At 44.3% G+C, this 17,525-nt stretch overlaps 1 protein-coding gene across 4 annotated transcripts in view; it reads right to left on the bottom strand.

Annotated features, from left to right (window-relative positions):
• Positions 1–1,405: 1,405 nt before the first annotated feature.
• SLC6A14 (solute carrier family 6 member 14) overlaps positions 1,406–17,525 on the bottom strand; it is a 38,755-nt gene continuing 22,635 nt past the window's right edge. The window contains exons 2-15 of one of the 4 annotated variants that reach the window (XM_048959878.1): positions 16,660–16,826; positions 15,359–15,527; positions 13,575–13,706; positions 11,901–12,062; positions 10,915–11,050; positions 10,083–10,215; positions 8,191–8,331; positions 6,953–7,181; positions 6,746–6,871; positions 6,533–6,651; positions 5,226–5,325; positions 4,873–4,982; positions 3,535–3,702; positions 1,406–2,923 (exon numbers count right to left, since the gene is read on the bottom strand). In XM_048959878.1, the coding sequence (XP_048815835.1) occupies positions 2,774–2,923; positions 3,535–3,702; positions 4,873–4,982; positions 5,226–5,325; positions 6,533–6,651; positions 6,746–6,871; positions 6,953–7,181; positions 8,191–8,331; positions 10,083–10,215; positions 10,915–11,050; positions 11,901–12,062; positions 13,575–13,706; positions 15,359–15,428 (1,776 nt within the window). In that variant the 5' untranslated portion in view covers positions 15,429–15,527; positions 16,660–16,826 and the 3' untranslated portion in view covers positions 1,406–2,773. Of the gene's footprint in view, positions 2,924–3,534; positions 3,703–4,872; positions 4,983–5,225; positions 5,326–6,532; positions 6,652–6,745; positions 6,872–6,952; positions 7,182–8,190; positions 8,332–10,082; positions 10,216–10,914; positions 11,051–11,900; positions 12,063–13,574; positions 13,707–15,358; positions 15,528–15,704; positions 15,999–16,149; positions 16,238–16,659; positions 17,167–17,525 lie in introns of those variants that run through there. The other 3 variants (XM_048959876.1, XM_048959875.1, XM_048959879.1) reach the window with 3 other exon arrangements.

Here is a 17,525-nt window from a genome sequence, read left to right as displayed (position 1 = left end):
CCGAGCATCTTTTTTTCCACCCAGCTGAAACGTAAAAGGTAATAACAGAAATAAAACTAGGAAAAAGAGGGAAAAGGAAAGAAGAGAAGGGAAGAAAGACCTTTTGATACTACTGGCCGGATTCAAAGCTCAGCCACCGCCCAGCAGCCACCAGCAGGGCAGGAACGAGTGCCAAATGACTCAGCTTCAGGAGCAGCGCTGCGCCCGCAGCACGAAGCCACGCTGCTCCCTGCTGGTCAGAGCAGCACCGGCAGCACTGAGACTTTCGTAACTTGAATACAAGCCAGTAGACCGCCTTCCCAATGGAAATAACTGAGGGGATTTATATTTGCTCTCCTGTGCTGGGCCCCTAACTAATTGCCTTGCGTACATCTACAAACGCCACTTGGAATACTTCTTTTTAAATGTTTCCATGCTGTAGATGTGGCTTTTCAGGCTTTTTGGAACTGTTCACATGTCTGTGTTCTCTTTCTGTCTGAAAACATACTTGTGTTTTGAGGCAGTCCAAAATCGACTTCTTTCCTTGTTCTGCTTTTCTCTTTCCAAGAGTTTTCCTCTCTTTTTAGTTTGATCCAAAGCAGAATCATTCTCTTTTAACATTTTTCCTTAAGGAAGCACACAAACAAACAGTCATTTAGATCCCTTGCCCAGCACAGAACACCCTCCCATCCCAGACCTTGCAACACAAACAAGCACTGCAACGTTTGGCACCAGCCCTCATCAGAGAGGAAAGCGCTTGGATCTGCTGCCTCTGCACAGAGGGACAGTAACTCTTCATGTAACCCTCAGGGGCCATCCGACAACCCCAAGGGATGGGCCAGAGCTGGGTTGGTGAAGAATATGAATGCCAACATCTAAATACTCTTTAAAACTCCTTGGCAGATGGCAGCACTCAGCATAAAGAGGAGAAAATCAACTCACCCCAAAAAGACTGCACGCACTGGAAAGATGGGGTATGCAATCACCCAAATCTGGATCTCCAGCCCTTGAGAAGTTGCCTAACGTCACTCTTATGGGAGGTTCCACTGGTAAACATCATGAAACTGATTCTTAGAAGCACCTATGAGCAGAAGAAGCTTCAGAAGAGTCCCAGCAGGGGCTCCCTGCAGGGCAATAGATGGGAACCAGGTGTTGGCCTTCAACATCTCTTGTCAAAGCTCTCCTGGAACTCTTTTGGAGCTGGTTTGGCCAACCTGCTTCCACACCACTTCTTGGTTACCTTCTGTATGTTCAGACTAAGCTTTGAAACAGGGCTATTGCATTCAGTCCTACCTATTATAAGAAAAGTCTTTGTCCAAGTTGAACCTTTCCAGTTCAATAGCACCAAACATTGAAGAGGTGGTGGTACTTCCCACCCCACCAACTGCTGCCCCCCACCTCCATACAAAAGGCTGAAATCTCATTTTGCAGCTCCAAAGAGCCATTAAAAACAGAAAATTACATTTTATTTGCAATCAAGTGTTGATTTGTCACAAAAAAAAAATCAGTACAAAACATACAGCGAGGTGTGCGTCTTGGGCAACGAGCCACGATCCACAGTCCTTCAATGTTTAGAAACAGTGACAAAGCCCTGAGAGGAAGGGATGAGAAACCCTGCTGCACTGTTCCTGAGGAACAATTATCACAGTGAGAGAGACATGCCCCAGCACAGAAAATGTATGCTTTCATTCCATAAAGCCTTGTTTTGGGTTTTTTTTTTTAAGAGGGGAATTCAGTCCTATTGTGAGTGAGGTCAGCTCTCCAGCTATCCCACTAGTTCCAAGGTAAAAGCAAAAGTCTGCTCTCCCAAATACATCACAGACTTCCTCACTTTTCAGTATTCTCACACATCAGCAAATGTTGGACTACTGGTATTACAAAGTCAATTCTAACCTTCACCTGGCGGTTCTGCTTCTTCTAGCTCTATCCAAAGACTGATGACACTGTTTGAACCCTTAGAAAGCACTCTGCTTTCCCTTGCAAGGAAAATCCCAGGAGAGAACAAGCCTTGCTGGCTGCATGGAGAGCAGAAATCAAAGGTTGCCATTGGGGGCTGCAGAGACCAAGGACAGATTATTGGAGATATGGGATTTCTGAATTATAAATGGCTGAATGCTGGGCACAGAGCATGACACAACAAAAGGTGACTTGGTGGGCTCCAAGAGAAATAATGATAAAGCAGGCCGCTTCTCACCGCCTTATTTCCAGTGATGGCAACTTCTTGCCACTCAGTATTTAGGTGCATAGACAAAATGAACACACTGTGTAGTGAACATCAGATCCTGAGCAGCCTCACAGCATTGAGCAAGGTTTTAAGAAAAAGTCTTCATGTTCTCTGAGCTGCAGGGCCAGGCAACAGCACAGCCCCATGCAGCACTGCAAAGGGCACACAGCAGAAGGAAGAGCTACATGCTGCCCACAGCACAGATGTGCATGCAAGTACAGCACCGTTTGGCTTAAATTTCATGTAGCTGGGAAGCACCAGGGTGTGTTTTTATTCTTCTCCACGCCAGTAGGCACAGTCCAGCTGGATACTGGTGGGATGGGACCAAGCATGCCCAGTCCATCAGCCTGGGGAGGCTGCAAAGCCTCCTCCTGCCCTCTCAGACCTGGTTACCTGGGAAGATCTGTTCTTCCCCAAGAATACAACACTACAAATAAATAATGGGGCTTGCTTGCATCTGAAGGCTGAACTTGGAAGGGCAGAAGGTTGATTGTTGTTTTGCATTGTCACTTTCTAACAGTTAAAGAAAACACACATCTATGTTAAAAGTTGATCATCCAAAGAGCCATCTCATTCTCGGAAGTACATAAAGCCAGACACAGTAGGAATCTCATGCTCCTTTTCCTTTTTGGGAGTTACAACGTGGCTGTATCTTTCTCCCCGGTGACATTCCAGGTAGGGACCCCAGTTTGCTGTGGGTCTGCAGCAGCTTGCGATGCGCTGAAAAGCAACAGCAAGAGGCAGTTCATATCTCACCTTATTCTGGGCTATTCTTAAAGCTCCATAAAGCTGTAACTCTAAACATGACCCTAACTCAAGAAACAGCAAACATACCATCTATGTTTTATAAAACATTCTGGACAGATTCAGCTATTGAAGTCAAACAGACTGAGAAAGCTGTGACCAGCAGGACTCTTCTTGCAAAGCCTGGCAAGAAGAGCAAACACCAGATCTTGTACTTGCTCATTTCAGTGAGGAATATGAGGCAAAATTCCAGAAAAATAAAGACAAATTTTCTGGAAAAAAATACACACACTTACATATATAGTGTTCTAAGTAAGTGGAATAACAACAAAAAAAAACAACAACAACAAAAAAATCACTGTTGAATGTGTGGGCACGCTCCCACAGAAGTAGACTTTATCTTCATACCAGACCACAATAGGGTACATTTGGCTCTGATATAACTACCAAAGATGTGGTTTGGTGTATAAATCCAGGTGATGGAACCTTGAGATATTCAACATGCTTTTGAGAAAAAGGCACAGAAGTTCCTGACAATGCCATGAAAAGCAAAACTGGGGACAATGACCACTGCATTATATCCTTACCTGAAAAAGGTTTCCTTCTGCTTTAAATATTTTTACAACAGCCACAATGGGAATCCAGATGACACAGAAGATGATCATACACCAGCCAACAGCAGTTCCCCATGTTGGATATGGCACTGAGCCATAAGTGGGAGCTGTAAACGTCACTAACGACCAGACCAAAATTGCCTGTTTAAAAGTATATATAAAGAAATAGGAGAGAAAAGCAGATTTCCAGTTGAAGTCAACTTGGACCATATTTCCAACTTAGTTTAAAAAAACCCAAACAAATGAACAACCCAACCTATCTACGCATTCTGCAGTTTCTTCATGCTTTCTGAACATGAGATTTGTTGTACAGGATTCAGTGCTGAGCTATGGTCAAACTGTAAGACTGGCAGACAGAACTCAAAGAGGATGCTGACATGAAAGCCAACATTTTAAACATACCTACATTTAAACAGAACTAGATTTCTGGGTCCTGTTGAGCCCAGCACTGGAGGACACATGTTACTGAGTAAGCTTAGCATCTTTTCCTGTAATGTTTTATGTGCTCTAATGTTCCTGTACTTACAGGAATGAAAAATAATTAAGATTAAATGGTGGCAGAAGGAAGTTGTTTATTAGGAACATTTTCTTAATTATAATCTGAAGAGAATAAAGACAATGCCTTCTGGCCAAAGAGACCTGTCACTGCTCTTGGATTTGGGATATTAAGTTCAGTCATACGACAAAATCCAGCCATCTACAGTCACAGCGAGGAACAGAGGAGTAATGCAAACCTGAGAAGTTTTATGTATTTTTACAGAACAAAAGAGAAATCTCAGACAGGTGAACATCTGGACGTCCGAAGAATAAACCTGTGCAAGAGATCTGTCCAGAAAATGGGATTTCTATCAAACAAGAGGCTAGGTTTTAATATATATTCTCTTAGTTTGCAATGATGAGAAGCCAGCTGCTAAAATAGACAATCTACTTGGCTCTGTGTTACTCCTTGGAGCGTAGATCCAGTTTGCTGGATCTGAAGGTGTAGCTTGTCCTGGAGAGGATGCTGGAGTCACCATCCCTGGAGGTTTTCATGAAACACAGAGATAGCACAGAGGGCTATGGTCAGTGGGGATGGAAGTGGGTTGATGGTTGGACTTGGTGATCTTAGTGGTCTTTTCCAACCGTAACAATCCTATAAGTGGCATGTATTGAACAGTATGGATAATGCATAGGATGCTCCACTGTCTCAGCTATAGCTTATCTTTGCCTACAGAGCATGGGCATTCATCCCTGCATATTTACATGGAAACTTATCTGTCACCAAATCAATAAATTCTATCACATTAATATAATCCAGTCAACTGTACTCACCACTAACAGCACAGGAGTAATGAAAAACCAGCACATCCTCCACCACATCCAGAAGAAACAGCTCTTCTTCCCAATCATCATCTCTATGTCTTCAATAAATCTGTTTCCTCCTGTGGAAAAACAATCACACGGTGCATCGTAAAGCACATAAGGACCTTGCATGTGCCTATCAAAATGGCAGAAGGAAGGAGGTGGTCAAGGTCAATAACTCAAGTTCTATGATAATTAAACAAAAGGCTTTCACCATTAAGAAGTCATAAATCTTTTACTGCAGAAACAAATGTTTAATGTATGCTCTGTCTGTATAATCAAATCTGTAGTCAAAGTGTGGTTTTTCAATGTCAGTAATTTACCATAAATGTAGACGATGCCTATTATCTCCAGGACTGCAGCAAAAAGAATTCCCCATCCAGCACAGAAGTGATCTATTAAGTTCACCCAGTAAATTCCTGCCTGCAGGACAAACAAGAAAGAGGTAAAAACGTACCCAGTGCCCATAATATCTTTATGTAAATAAAATTCTCTTGTTCAAGCCAGTTTAACTGACCACCAGTCTGAGCTTTTCAAATTCCCATTTCTACAGGTTAAGCACACATTTGCAAACATTATTTCATTTAAACATCTCTATGAAAAATTAGAAAGCAGGTCTGCAGATCTACGGTGTTTTGTCACGTTAACGAGATCCGCATATATGCAAAGTGTATATAGACAGCTGATAGCAAGATTCAAGTTGGGCACTTACAGTATTCATAGTTGTAACATAGCTATAGTATATATTGGCATCAGCAACACGAGAAAGAAATAAGACTGCTTCACCATCTTTAATGCTGAGCTACAGGAATGGCTGTGCCAGTTAGCAGCTCTGATAGGCTTGTGCTCTTACACAAGTTTCCCACACTGGTTGAACAAGGCTGTGAATACTTGTATGCAACAGCAGGATCACAGAGCAGGGGACAGCTTTATATTTCACATTCTTTCATACCACGTCCTTTGCAAATCCCCCCATCATGTTTCATAACCTATACGCTTTCCTTGACCGTACACTGCTGCCTATTCACCACAGTGATCTTTATATTCTCAGTCCAATTACACATAGGAATCTGTGTTTCTGGATGTAGTCCTGGCAATTAACCTTTAGAACTGTACAAGCAATTGCCTCAAGAAAAAGCACACAGCGTACTGGAAATCCCATGTATTTCTGGAGGAGTAATGATGTGTTAATAGGTTTTTTATGACTTGAACAGAGAATTTCTCAAACGCTGCTGTGTTTGGTAGTTGGTTCTGAACACAAAGGTTCTATCCATGTCTAGCAGCAGTTCCCACAAGGCTGCAGACACACTGTGTATATATGCTTGAAATTACACAGACAGTCCTCTAAACCCAGTAGCAAATAGTCAGGTTGATGGCTCACAGGCTATTTATAGGCCTTTTATTTAAAAACACATCTCAGTTGAGTAACCACACAACACCCTGAAGTACTCCAGCACTTCCCCATGGGAATTTCCTATTTGCACATCCAAGCACACAGACAGCATCGGTGATTCTCTCAGACTCATGCAAATGGAAGCGTTTGGGGAAGCTCTTTTCACATTGCAAAGGGATGTTCTGACCCACTTGCAGAATAACTAAACCCACTGCCAAAACAAGTATGGCACCTTACCTGAGTAACACAGATAAGACCAAGAAAGAAGAGCAATACACACACACCCAGGGTTATAGGGATTCTCAACTTTTTCATCATTTTGGGATATATATCTTGTATGGTGGTTGTAAGTGTTTCTGCAAGGGAAGGATAAGTGTGAGTTTTGAAGAGCACAATTTAGAAAGGCACTGTTCATTTGGGAAGCAATCAGTTACTTAAAACCCCACTCACCTATAGTGGCAAACTGGGAGTCAAGGCCCAAAAGCAGAAGCATGAAGAAAAATAAGAAGGACCAAAGAGGGGAAACTGGTAACTTGGAGAGAGCCTCAGGGTAGGCTACAAAAGCCAGATCGAATCCTGGAAAGAAGCAGAATGATGGAGGTTACTGCTATGTTTTTTTCAAGCTCAGTCATACCAATGGTGCAATGATCAGCCTACCTGAGTCCACGACCTCTGAGACAGGTCTCTTCAACACGAATGCCATATGTCCCAGGACAGAGAAAATTGCAAACCCGGCGAATACGCTGGTGAGGCAGTTTGTTACACAAACAAAAATGGCATCTGAGTAGCAGTTGTTGTGGAACTTGTTGTATGAAGACAAAGCAACGAGTCCACCCCATGCCACAGAGAGGGAGTAGAATATCTGAGTGGCTGCATCCTTCCAAACCTACCAGAACCAAGCACATGTGAGTTATTATTAAAGTTATTATTAAATGCACCATAGCTATTCACGTGTACTGTCCATGGAAGCTCCAAGATTTTTCTACATCCAGACTAAATATCTGATTTTATTTCATATGAACTTCAGAATAGGTAGGATATAGCATGCTGGTGATGCTGCAGTCTCCAGCACAAACAAGGTCCTCTGTGAAATCATAAAGGCAACATCCCAAGTATGTTGCCAAATATTTAGGCTTTACTGGGCCAACTTTGAAGAAGAGATTCAATTCATTTACATACATAGGTTGTCAAGATGTGAGCCTTGTCACAGTGCCAATGGATAAGAAAAACCAAGAGAGGCCTCAGAAATTAGCTTCCATTTGCTCACTAACTTTTGTTCCTCACACCATGACCCAACCAAATCAAATGATTTATGTGGGAAACTGTGCCCCTGCTGCATCCCCTCAGTTAATGCCCAATGCTCACCTACGACACCACAAATGAACCATACTGAATATTTGCTTTTGTTCAAGCAGAACTAATGTACTGAACTATAATGAAAAATCATCCAGGCTTCCTTTGCACAAAGCACCCTTCCCTACCCATCCAATTTCCTGAGGCGATTTGCTGGGCGATGCACAGCCTGGATTTCTCCTTGAAATTCTTACAACCAAAGCAAGAGGGCATCGTGCAAGAGCAATGCTTGATCCCACACCAAGGGCCATCTCAGCAGGTTTTGCTATGGTGAAACTTCGCCTCTGGAGAACTGCTCAAAGGCAACGTAATGGAATTTGCTGCTGTCCAGTGTGGAAAGGAAGGAACAGATTGAGAGTAGCTAGAACAGGGGCTTGAAGCTCTCATAGAGCTGGGGTTACTGGAAAGCCAGAAACCAGCTGTCTATACAGAACTCAGGGCAGGAAGTGAAGAACTTTTGACTGGATAAAAAAATAAATTGTTTTGTAAATGCCAAGCCCATATAACCACAGAAATGCTTCCTGACACCTGATACTTCTCACCTCTGCCTCCATCAACTTCGTGATGTTGGACTGTTTCCCAATGTAATATTCAATGCCATCCAAAGCACCTTCCAGGGTGGCTCCTCGCACCAACAAGATGAGTAGGATGACATATGGGAAGAGTGCAGTAAAATAGACAACCTGCAGAAAGAAGAGCAGGGACACATGTTAGCAGTGATGAGATGCACAGCCTTTCATGCATGAGGAAGGCCAAGGGTCTAGGCTGAGAGCTGCTGGTACAAAGAGCCGACAATCCGGGAAGTGGGACTGGAGGTGAGCACACGTCAAGCACCAATCATCTGGCTTAGCCAGTTCTGGAGCTTCATTCCAGCAGGAGGCTCAAGCCACATATCCACTTTTCAGATAGCTCTCGATCAGTTTCAGAAACCTTTTCTGATATAATTTATTGCTATGGCAAGGCCCGGACTCAACTACCTCAGGTGCATCTTACTATGCAATGCTTCTAGCAAACAAGACCTGAAGCTAGCCAAAATTAGGTTATCAGGATGGAAATATCTCCTATTGAGACCAAAAAACAAAACAAAACAGCCCACGCTGGAAACTTTTCTCTTTACTGGGAACAAGGACTTTTCAGCTCTCTCAGACACAAATCCGGCTTGTTTGTCCATACAACTTCTAGCATGGTGGGAACCAGGCCAGCAGCGAGTTTATCATGCAGGCTGTGTTTAACAATACCATTGTTTCCCAAATCTTGGTTTCGGTGTTACGCAGGCACATAATTGAAAGAATGGTGCTGGTTTCACCAAACCATAGCCCTGCACCAGATGGAGAGTCTGTTTTTGAAGACCTCTCTCATATTTGCCTGCAGTAGTCAACTCTCTCAACTCTTCATCTCTTCCTTATTCCTGCCCAGCTAGATAGTTCTGATTCTTAACTTTCTCCTCAAGTAGTGTTACCTTCATACAGAAGAGAAGTGACAGAAGAGCCATTTGCAATGAAGCCAAATAATGCAAGTTTTAGAGGAACAGTGTGGCATTATAAACGATACTGGGAAAGCTCAGATACTCCACTACAAAGTTCTGAGACAAAAAGCAGAATGCTTCAAATAGAGAGGAGAATAGGAGGAGATATTAGACTGAGCAAAGCAAGGCAGGCAATACGGAACTTTGGAAAGGCACAGTAAGAGGAATTAAGGAGGAAAAAGAAAATGAGTGCAGAAAGGCTGACAAAGTTCCTTACAGCGGATTGAAGGAACAAGTAACAGAGATGCAACACAGGGAATAAGAAAGAGATATGGGAAGGGGATCAACTAAACTGAGAGAAGGGTCTCGGGCAGTGAGGAATGAAATACAGCTTGAGTTCTGAAGAGGATCCTCCCTATCCAGCAGAACACAGGCAGGCCTGATAGTTCAGCACAGCTAGAGTCTGAAAATAAGCACCTATGGACCTGGTCCCTGCAGGCAGCTCAGAAATCTTGGGTACAAACAAGATTTCACAACCTGGTAGGTACATGTACAACTGTTGGCAGGACTTGACCTTTATTGTCCAAACATCTCAACTGGTCTGTAGGTGCAAATAATTACTGGGTGTTACCACGGCGTATGTGCGTGTGCTGTCACATGCACACCTTCATCACCGCCAGCCAGCTGGCTGCCAGCACCCAGCCTGCATCACTTGAGTGACAGCATGGTCTCCAAACACAAGGCAGCCCTGGTGGAGCCAGCAGAGCAGTGCCTTAAGTAACTGCTGAGCAATCAGCACCTTACTCATATTTTATATAACAGTTCTGAAGCCAAGGCGCAGCAACAGAGCCTAACAGTGGGTCATCATCGCATCCTGCCTTGCGCTGGCCTCCCTCCAGTCCAGGTGACGCTGGGATTGCTGCTGGGTAGGATCAGGCCAGAATCTGCCGTCTGCTTTTCCTCACTTACCTTTCCAGAAGATTTTATGCCTTTAAACAAGGCAGCTCCAACGATCATCCAGGACAGGAGCAGGCAGAGGGCCAGGTACCACACAACGTTGCCAGTCTCGTCCAGCCCAGTGGAGCGCTGAAGAGCCACTTTACTGGAAGCACAAAACAGCACAGTGAAAACAGTGACAGAAGCACCTGCTCCTCTACAGTACCTTCCTGAAGGAAAACAAGCTGCTTCCTATAGGTACTGGCACTGAAGGACACTGTTAGTGGTTGGGGGGGGGGGGGGTGGGTTGATGGTTGGACTGGATGATCTAAGATCTTTTCCAACTGTAATGATTCACAGGTATATTTACAAGATCCCGCAGGCAGCAGCTATAACTGCATGATTGGAGCTGAAAAACCTAAAATGCAGCTGCGTGTTTTGCGTTCTTCAGCATCCACCAGCCCTCAGCTCCATGACCGACTCCACAGGTCCCATCATGCCTCCAAGTTAACCATGAGATTCTAACAGCAGAAGAGCCCATGACAAGAATCAGTTCTCAGGCAGATAGAAATCACACGGCTGAAGAAATGGAGATTTCAAAATAGGTTCTGATTATGAATAATAAGTATATTTTACTGCATAAATCCCACCCCCAAAAAAGTAGATACCATATACAACAACACCATGTAGTCCCAGCAGAACTCAAGAAAAGGCTTCTTCAGCAGGACTATTTTTCAGCTTGCTACGTGTTTGCTCATTTGCTTCCATACAATTTTTAAGGGCCCACACTCATCAACGAGAACTTAAGTTCCTCCTGCACAGATTTCCATGCTTATTCCCATTGACAAGATTGTTTCTTACTTACTTCCAATACTGTTCACTGGGAAACTGCACTGGTTTATAATTGATGGTGCCATTGATACACGTGAGGTTGTTGCTTGTGATGAACGAGTAGTTTGCATGAATGATTTCTCCACCTAACATTGCACTGCAGTCCTTTACTGAAAGAAAAACAGCAGGGAAGAAAAGATACAATCAACAAGCAGCGATTGAAAAAACGAAGTCAGCCTACAATGGTAAATATGTTTTCTAAACAGTTACAGCTTCAGCTATACACAGCAAATATAACCTACTCTCAGCATTCAAAAGCTCTGTATCAGCATTTACCATAAAATCTGGTGGAAGGTTACTCAAGACAATATCTTCAGCTGAATTTTGTAGCGCTGTCCCTGTTTTGATAGTGTCAGAGGTTATATGGCAACTTGTTTCCAACTGGGCTAATAACTAATAATTATCACATCAGCTTCACCTTTTGCCTTAAACTACCCTGATAAGAAAGCTGGGGAGATAAGTGTTTGGCAGTACATGCACTGCCAAACATCAAGAATAATAGCACTGAGATATGTTCTCAACAGTTAATAAAGTATGAAATCAATGCCTTATTGGTGCTCAGCACTGCTGTAGCTACAGAAGAGGCAAAGGATAATGAAAGCAGCCCTGATAAAAGCTATAGGAATACTTTTGCTTCCCTTGAGAGAGGCATTTGCTTTGCCATTAGGCCTGGTGAAATAGGAATGCAGTATTTCTTCTGGTACATGCAATTACCAGGAACATCAGAGTTTAAAGGCAAGGGGGAAAAAAAAAAAATGAAGTTCACCCCAGGTCTCTGTAGATTTCCCAAGAACCTAAAACTGGTGAAAGAGAAGATGGTAAACATTATGCTCATGAGTTTAGAATCAAAATCCAGGAATCATTTTCTCAAGCCATGGCTGCCATCTTGCTCCTGTAACCTCTCCCCGAAAGCAGCCCAAAGCACACTTTATCAAGAGTAATAGCTGTTGAGCACAGTACCTAGGCGTGTTTTGCTGCAGAACTCATCTGCCCAGGAAAAGCAATCCGACCATGGAAGCACTTTTTGAAATGAGGCAAACAAGTAGTAGAGTGCATAGGCAATGATGACGTTGTAATAGATTGCCACAAACGTTGAGATGATGACCATCGTGACACCCACTCCTATGAAACAGAAAGATGCAGAGTCTTAATTACTCCAAACTGAGGTTGAAAAACTGAAGAGCCTTCAGTTCACTTTTGAAAGGCTTCTCAGGACAAAGACTACTTTTAATAACTGCAAACAGCCACCAGACAGAACGGGTACATCCATGAAATGAAGGGTATGATCCAAACTGACCAACCCAGACGTGCTTTTGAAACAAGGTTCATCTTAGACCCATAGAAATAATTGGACTAGTTATCAAGTCTAAGGAGAAATTCAATGTTTTTTTCCTCTCCTAGCTCAGTGGAAAGCTTTGATTTCTTAGTAAAATAGTGGAAACTACACAAGACCTAGCACAGATCATTTTAAAGATACCTTTGTAATTACTAGTTTTGCCAATAAATGAGAAATAGCAGAAAATGACAGAAGTCTGCCATTAATACTGGTATTCTCCTTTTCTGAAATGAACTTTGTTCTGAGTTAGAGGAAATCTGCCAAACACCTCCTAATCATTCAGGGAGTATATTTAAATTTATATCTTCACAGACACACAAAGCGTTTGCTGTGTCTATAGACTTTTTCTTTGAAGATAAACACACTATTCTTCTCTTGAAAGGTTGGTTGTGCTGCTGAGTAAAGACCGGCAAAAGTGTAAGTCAACCAGCCAGTCTGTAATCTCCTTTGTTTTGTAGAAGGTGGTGATTGCAGTACTTACTGTAATCATAAAAGAAAAAAAAAAAAAGAAAAGAAAAACCTTCTTTGTTCCTGTATTAATTTCTCAGGTAGATAGAGGACAAACAAGACCAATTACGTAGCCATTTACACCCACATGCACATCATCTGAGTGGATATAAGTGAGTAAAGCACGTGATTGGTTGTTTCCAAACAAATAAGTCTTCGTGTAAAATCCAAACCCCCACATAGGAAGGCAAACTACCACTACAGAATACAACAATCCCTCTTACCATGGAAGGCACTTCACCTTATGAAGCTGAAGCCTAAACTATTGGATCCATTGGATCAGTTTCCTACCTATTGGAAGTGCAGTGATACCTGGTTGACTGCACACCTCAACCAACTCTATATGCCTGCACCAACTCTGGTTGGCCAAATGCAGAATGAGCACATCAACATGGAACTGTCCTGCAAGTTGTTTGGGATTTGTAGTGCAAAGAAAGCGATAAGGCAAAGTTTGGTTCACAATCTTTTAGGTAGACTGGCAGGTATGCAAGTGGGGTTTTCCCATCACGAAGCAAATGTGGTAATTTTCTTCTCTCCAGATAGCTGCAGTTAGCATGAATTACTGATAAAGCCTCACACAGTTAGAAACTTCATGGAAAATCATTACCCACATCTGTTTATCTGTTTGTTAATAAGGAAGACATTTATCTGGGAATGTAATACTAACCCAGTTCCAGTAGGAGCATTGTCCACACATCGAACAGAAAAAGCTTCTTAGTTAATAATTCTATGAGGAAATTGTCAATCTGCATCTGTTCATTAATAAAACGAGGAAATTTAACAGTACCAACCTTGAAACAATGGTAATATTCTCCAGATGGAAATGGGGCCTAGGCTGGCAAACTGCCCAAGGGAGCATTCCATGAAAAATAAAGGCAAGCCAGCTAATGCCAACATCAATGTGTATGGGATTAGGAAAGCACCTGAGCAGAGAAGAAAAAAGCAGAAAACAATGAATCTTTCACTATTCACTGCATTTTATAAGACTACTTTGCCCTTTCTCAAATACCTGCTGTGGCTTATTTGCTTTTTGCAGAACATAGGCATTTATACGTAAAAGTTGTTTTCTGTAAGACTAATAGTACCTAGGAAGAAGAGATGTGGGTTACCAGAATTGATTTACATGGGATTATTCCTCTTATTGAGCTAAAGGGATTTTGCAAAGACTACTGAAGATATCGTTCTCAGAGAACCAGGAACGCTGCTCAGCTGTAGGCTTGGTCTGCTTTCTATTTCTTTTAATTTAAGCATGGACAAAAGTATTTCTTCACATCCTTAGCCACGAGTTGCAGCTGCACCGTCAGAGAAGCTACAGGATGTCAAAGCATGAAAATTATGTTCTATGGTTGGCTGACTCCTATGTCAAACAGAACCCCAGCATGGCTCTTGTGTAAGCCCATTTTAGAGCTCACATTAACCTGACATCAATGAGAACCCTGTCCTGTGGAAGGGATTGGCACTTCTTTTGTGCACACATGAAGAACAAGGAAAGAGAGAACACAGCTTTCCTGAACACGACCCGACATCCACATGTGTAACCAGGCAGAAATCCATCCTCCGTGCTGCCTGACTTAAAAGCCATTGAGGACCCAGTTCTACAAGGAACTGCAAATACCTGCTGTAATTTAAGGATGCAAATAGCCCCCTTCAATTAGCTGGGGCAAAGAAGGATACAAGAAGCAACACAATGGTGCTTTAAATGCTAGATCTGCTGCAGCAGATACAAACCACCTAACAGGTAGGCTGATGTCCTGACTTATTTTGTTTTCACAGTTTTGTTCAAGAGCCATAAGGAAGGCAATCTGGCCAATAACTCAAGCCAATAAAACTTCTGTACTAAGAATGCCATCTTGCGTTCCACACACAGTTGGATGAAATGCACTGCATATAAGAGTTCAAAATTTGACTCAAAATGATTGTTGGGCAGAGTAAATAAGCACACAGAAGTAAGCACACTGCAGATACTAGACATTTGCACTCTTCCTAATTACCAGTGGTTGCTTGGTGGGTAGACAGAGCTCTGGAAGAGCAGCCAGAGAATCTAGAGCCTCCATTTGGCTTTGCCAGTTATTCATTATGTAAGCAGGTAGAGACTTTCCGCCCCACACTTCTGTAGAATCTGATAGGGATTATTACTGAGGTTGGATAATTATTTCAGCTTAGCTCATTTGTCCGGGCAAAACAAAGACTGAGAGAGGACTCAACTGCACTCTATAAACATATCAAAGCAGTAAACACTGAGGAAACAGAACAGCTATTTAAGCTGTTATCAATGGATATTGGCACATTAATAAAGAGGTGCAAGTGAGTGATGAGGAAGTCAGAAGAGTTCTGCAATACTCAGATGGAAGCCTGCAGTTAAAACTAAATCATATCCCTCTCCTCAGCCAGTACTCAAAAAGCACAGAGATGCTTCTTCCTGCTCTTCCCATTCCTATCAGCGGGCATCATCCCAGTTCTCAGCGAGATGCTCACATCCAGCTTGGACAAAACACATCCAGCCTCAGGGCTGGCCTTCATGGCTCTTGGAGATAGCAAGGTGTGCCCACCCAGAACTGCCATTCAATACAGGTACCTCCGCCGTTCTGGTAGGTGAGATATGGAAAACGCCAGACGTTGCCCAGGCCCACGGCGTAGCCCACCATGGAGAGAAGGTAGTCAGCTTTGTTCGACCAGTTGCCACGATCTGAGTTCTCATCATTGTCACTGGCGTGAGCATCTTTTTCATTTGACAGACTGAAGTCCTTGGAAGAGAAGAAGAGGGAAGGCTCAGGATCACCCCAGCGGTAAGCAGGACAGTTGTATCCTCATTTATCTGTCCACAGCATCACCTGAACATCTCTGGGCAGGGCAGTCAGATAGGGTGGGCAGAGCCAGGTGGGGTGACCAGTCCAACTGGTCTTTGACCAGACAGCACGAACCTGTTAGGGTCCTCCCGGGAGCCCAAAGATTCTTCAGAGCCAATTGTATCCTGCTCCTCCTACCAGCTCCTGGGGACAGAATTTCCAGGAACCCCCTGCTCTGCCTCTGTACATGCCCAGATATATCCATACTTGTCTAAGTACTGAGCTCATCCCCTTCTGCCCACCTATTTAGGTCCCCCTGTATTCCTGTATTTACCTGTATCCCATCTGGATAGAAGCTTTAATGTCTGCCTAGGTACACCATATCACCTGCCCAGCGCTTCCAGGTAGCCATACCCTATTTACTCAAATGCCCCTATGCCCACCTGAAGCACTTCCATACCCTACCTGCTCAGGTGCATTTGTAACCCGCCTATTTCCCCTCCCAGCACACACCAGTCCAAGTGTCCCTACACCTACCCGAATACCCACACAGCCCACCTGCCCCGTGCCCCATCCCCACCTTCTTCTTCCCGCAGGATAGGAAGCCCGGCAGGCTGAGCATCCCCATCGCCGCCGCTGCCGGAGCCGCTCCGCTCTGCCCGCGCCGCCCGCTGCGGGCCCTTTATCGGAGCCGCCTCCCTCCCGCCGCCCGCCCCCCTGCCAGGAACAGCGGCCCCGGGGCTGCCCCACGCTCCGGGCGGGGCTGCGGGCGATGCGGTCCCTCCCGCCCCCTGGAGCAGCTCGGGCGCCCCGTGGCCGCTCGCCCCAGCCCGTGCCCACTTCCCCTCCGCACGCCCAACCCCTCGCCCACTTCCTCGGGAACACCCGTCCGAGCTGTCCCGGTCCCCTGCCCACTTCCCCTCCTAAGTACCCCCTGCCCTCTCCACGCCCGGACCCGCTTCCCCTCTCACACACATTCTGCTCCTACCTATCCAACTTCAGCCTTCCAGCTTCTCACATACCTGCCAGAACATCTGACCCCACATCACCCCATGCCTCTCCCCGCAGAACCACTGCCTGCCCGCCTCACCTCCGTTCCTGCCGCACGAGAAGTTCCCAGCACACCGGTCTCCCATCACATCCAACACCCATCCCTTCCTTCTGTTCCTTCTCTCCCTTCTTCACGCCAGAGTCTCAGCTCAGGAGATGCGTGAAAGCCAAGGGCACAACAGGGGTTAAACTTCGGTTTCTAAACACCTTCCACGCACAGGACACACAAAGACAAGACAGGTCATAAAAGCAAAGCCACCCCCAGAGGAGGAATTTAACAAGCAATGGCTTAATGACAACGACGACTTAACTGAGGACCTCCTGTGCTTCACCAAGTTGAGCAGCCTTCCCCATGTATACCCTATGGGCACTCAGGAGCACAGCAGCTAAAGCACACAGTGGTTCATGATAGTCAGCCAGCTGCCTCGCTGCTCTCCATTGCACCCACTCTTTTCTCTCACCTGCATACACTGTTCTCAATTAGTGAGGCTACTTGTTCAGTAAGGCACTACCCAGCCTGAGTCTCCATGTGTTGTATCACAAGTGAAAAGTGTGTGGGACAGCACCTGAAACACAGGTCAAATCAGATTTATCTTTTTAATGCAGCAGCTTCTCTTGGAGATTTCTATTTTAGCCCCTGGAAGGATGCCCGAATACTTCACCTTCGTCTTTGGAAACAAAAGTAAGCACAAGTGTATTGTCTTGGCACAATGAAGGCTCTGCAAATTAAGGTAAACAAATTAAGAAAGCATTCCTTGATGGGCTGCCTGCAAACTGCGGGCTGTAACAGCCAAGCATGAGAACACAGAATGCCAGCCTTCAGTTCTACATGGCACAGCACACAGCTCGCACACACCGAGGGTGAGCTTCTTCTGAAGTCTGCTTGGATTTAACATAAGCTAAATT

Source organism: Lagopus muta, chromosome 13, assembly GCF_023343835.1.
Source record: "Lagopus muta isolate bLagMut1 chromosome 13, bLagMut1 primary, whole genome shotgun sequence".
NCBI classification, from domain to species: domain Eukaryota; kingdom Metazoa; phylum Chordata; class Aves; order Galliformes; family Phasianidae; genus Lagopus; species Lagopus muta.
Note: the sequence above shows the minus strand (reverse complement) of the source record. Positions and strands in the feature narration are given on the sequence as shown.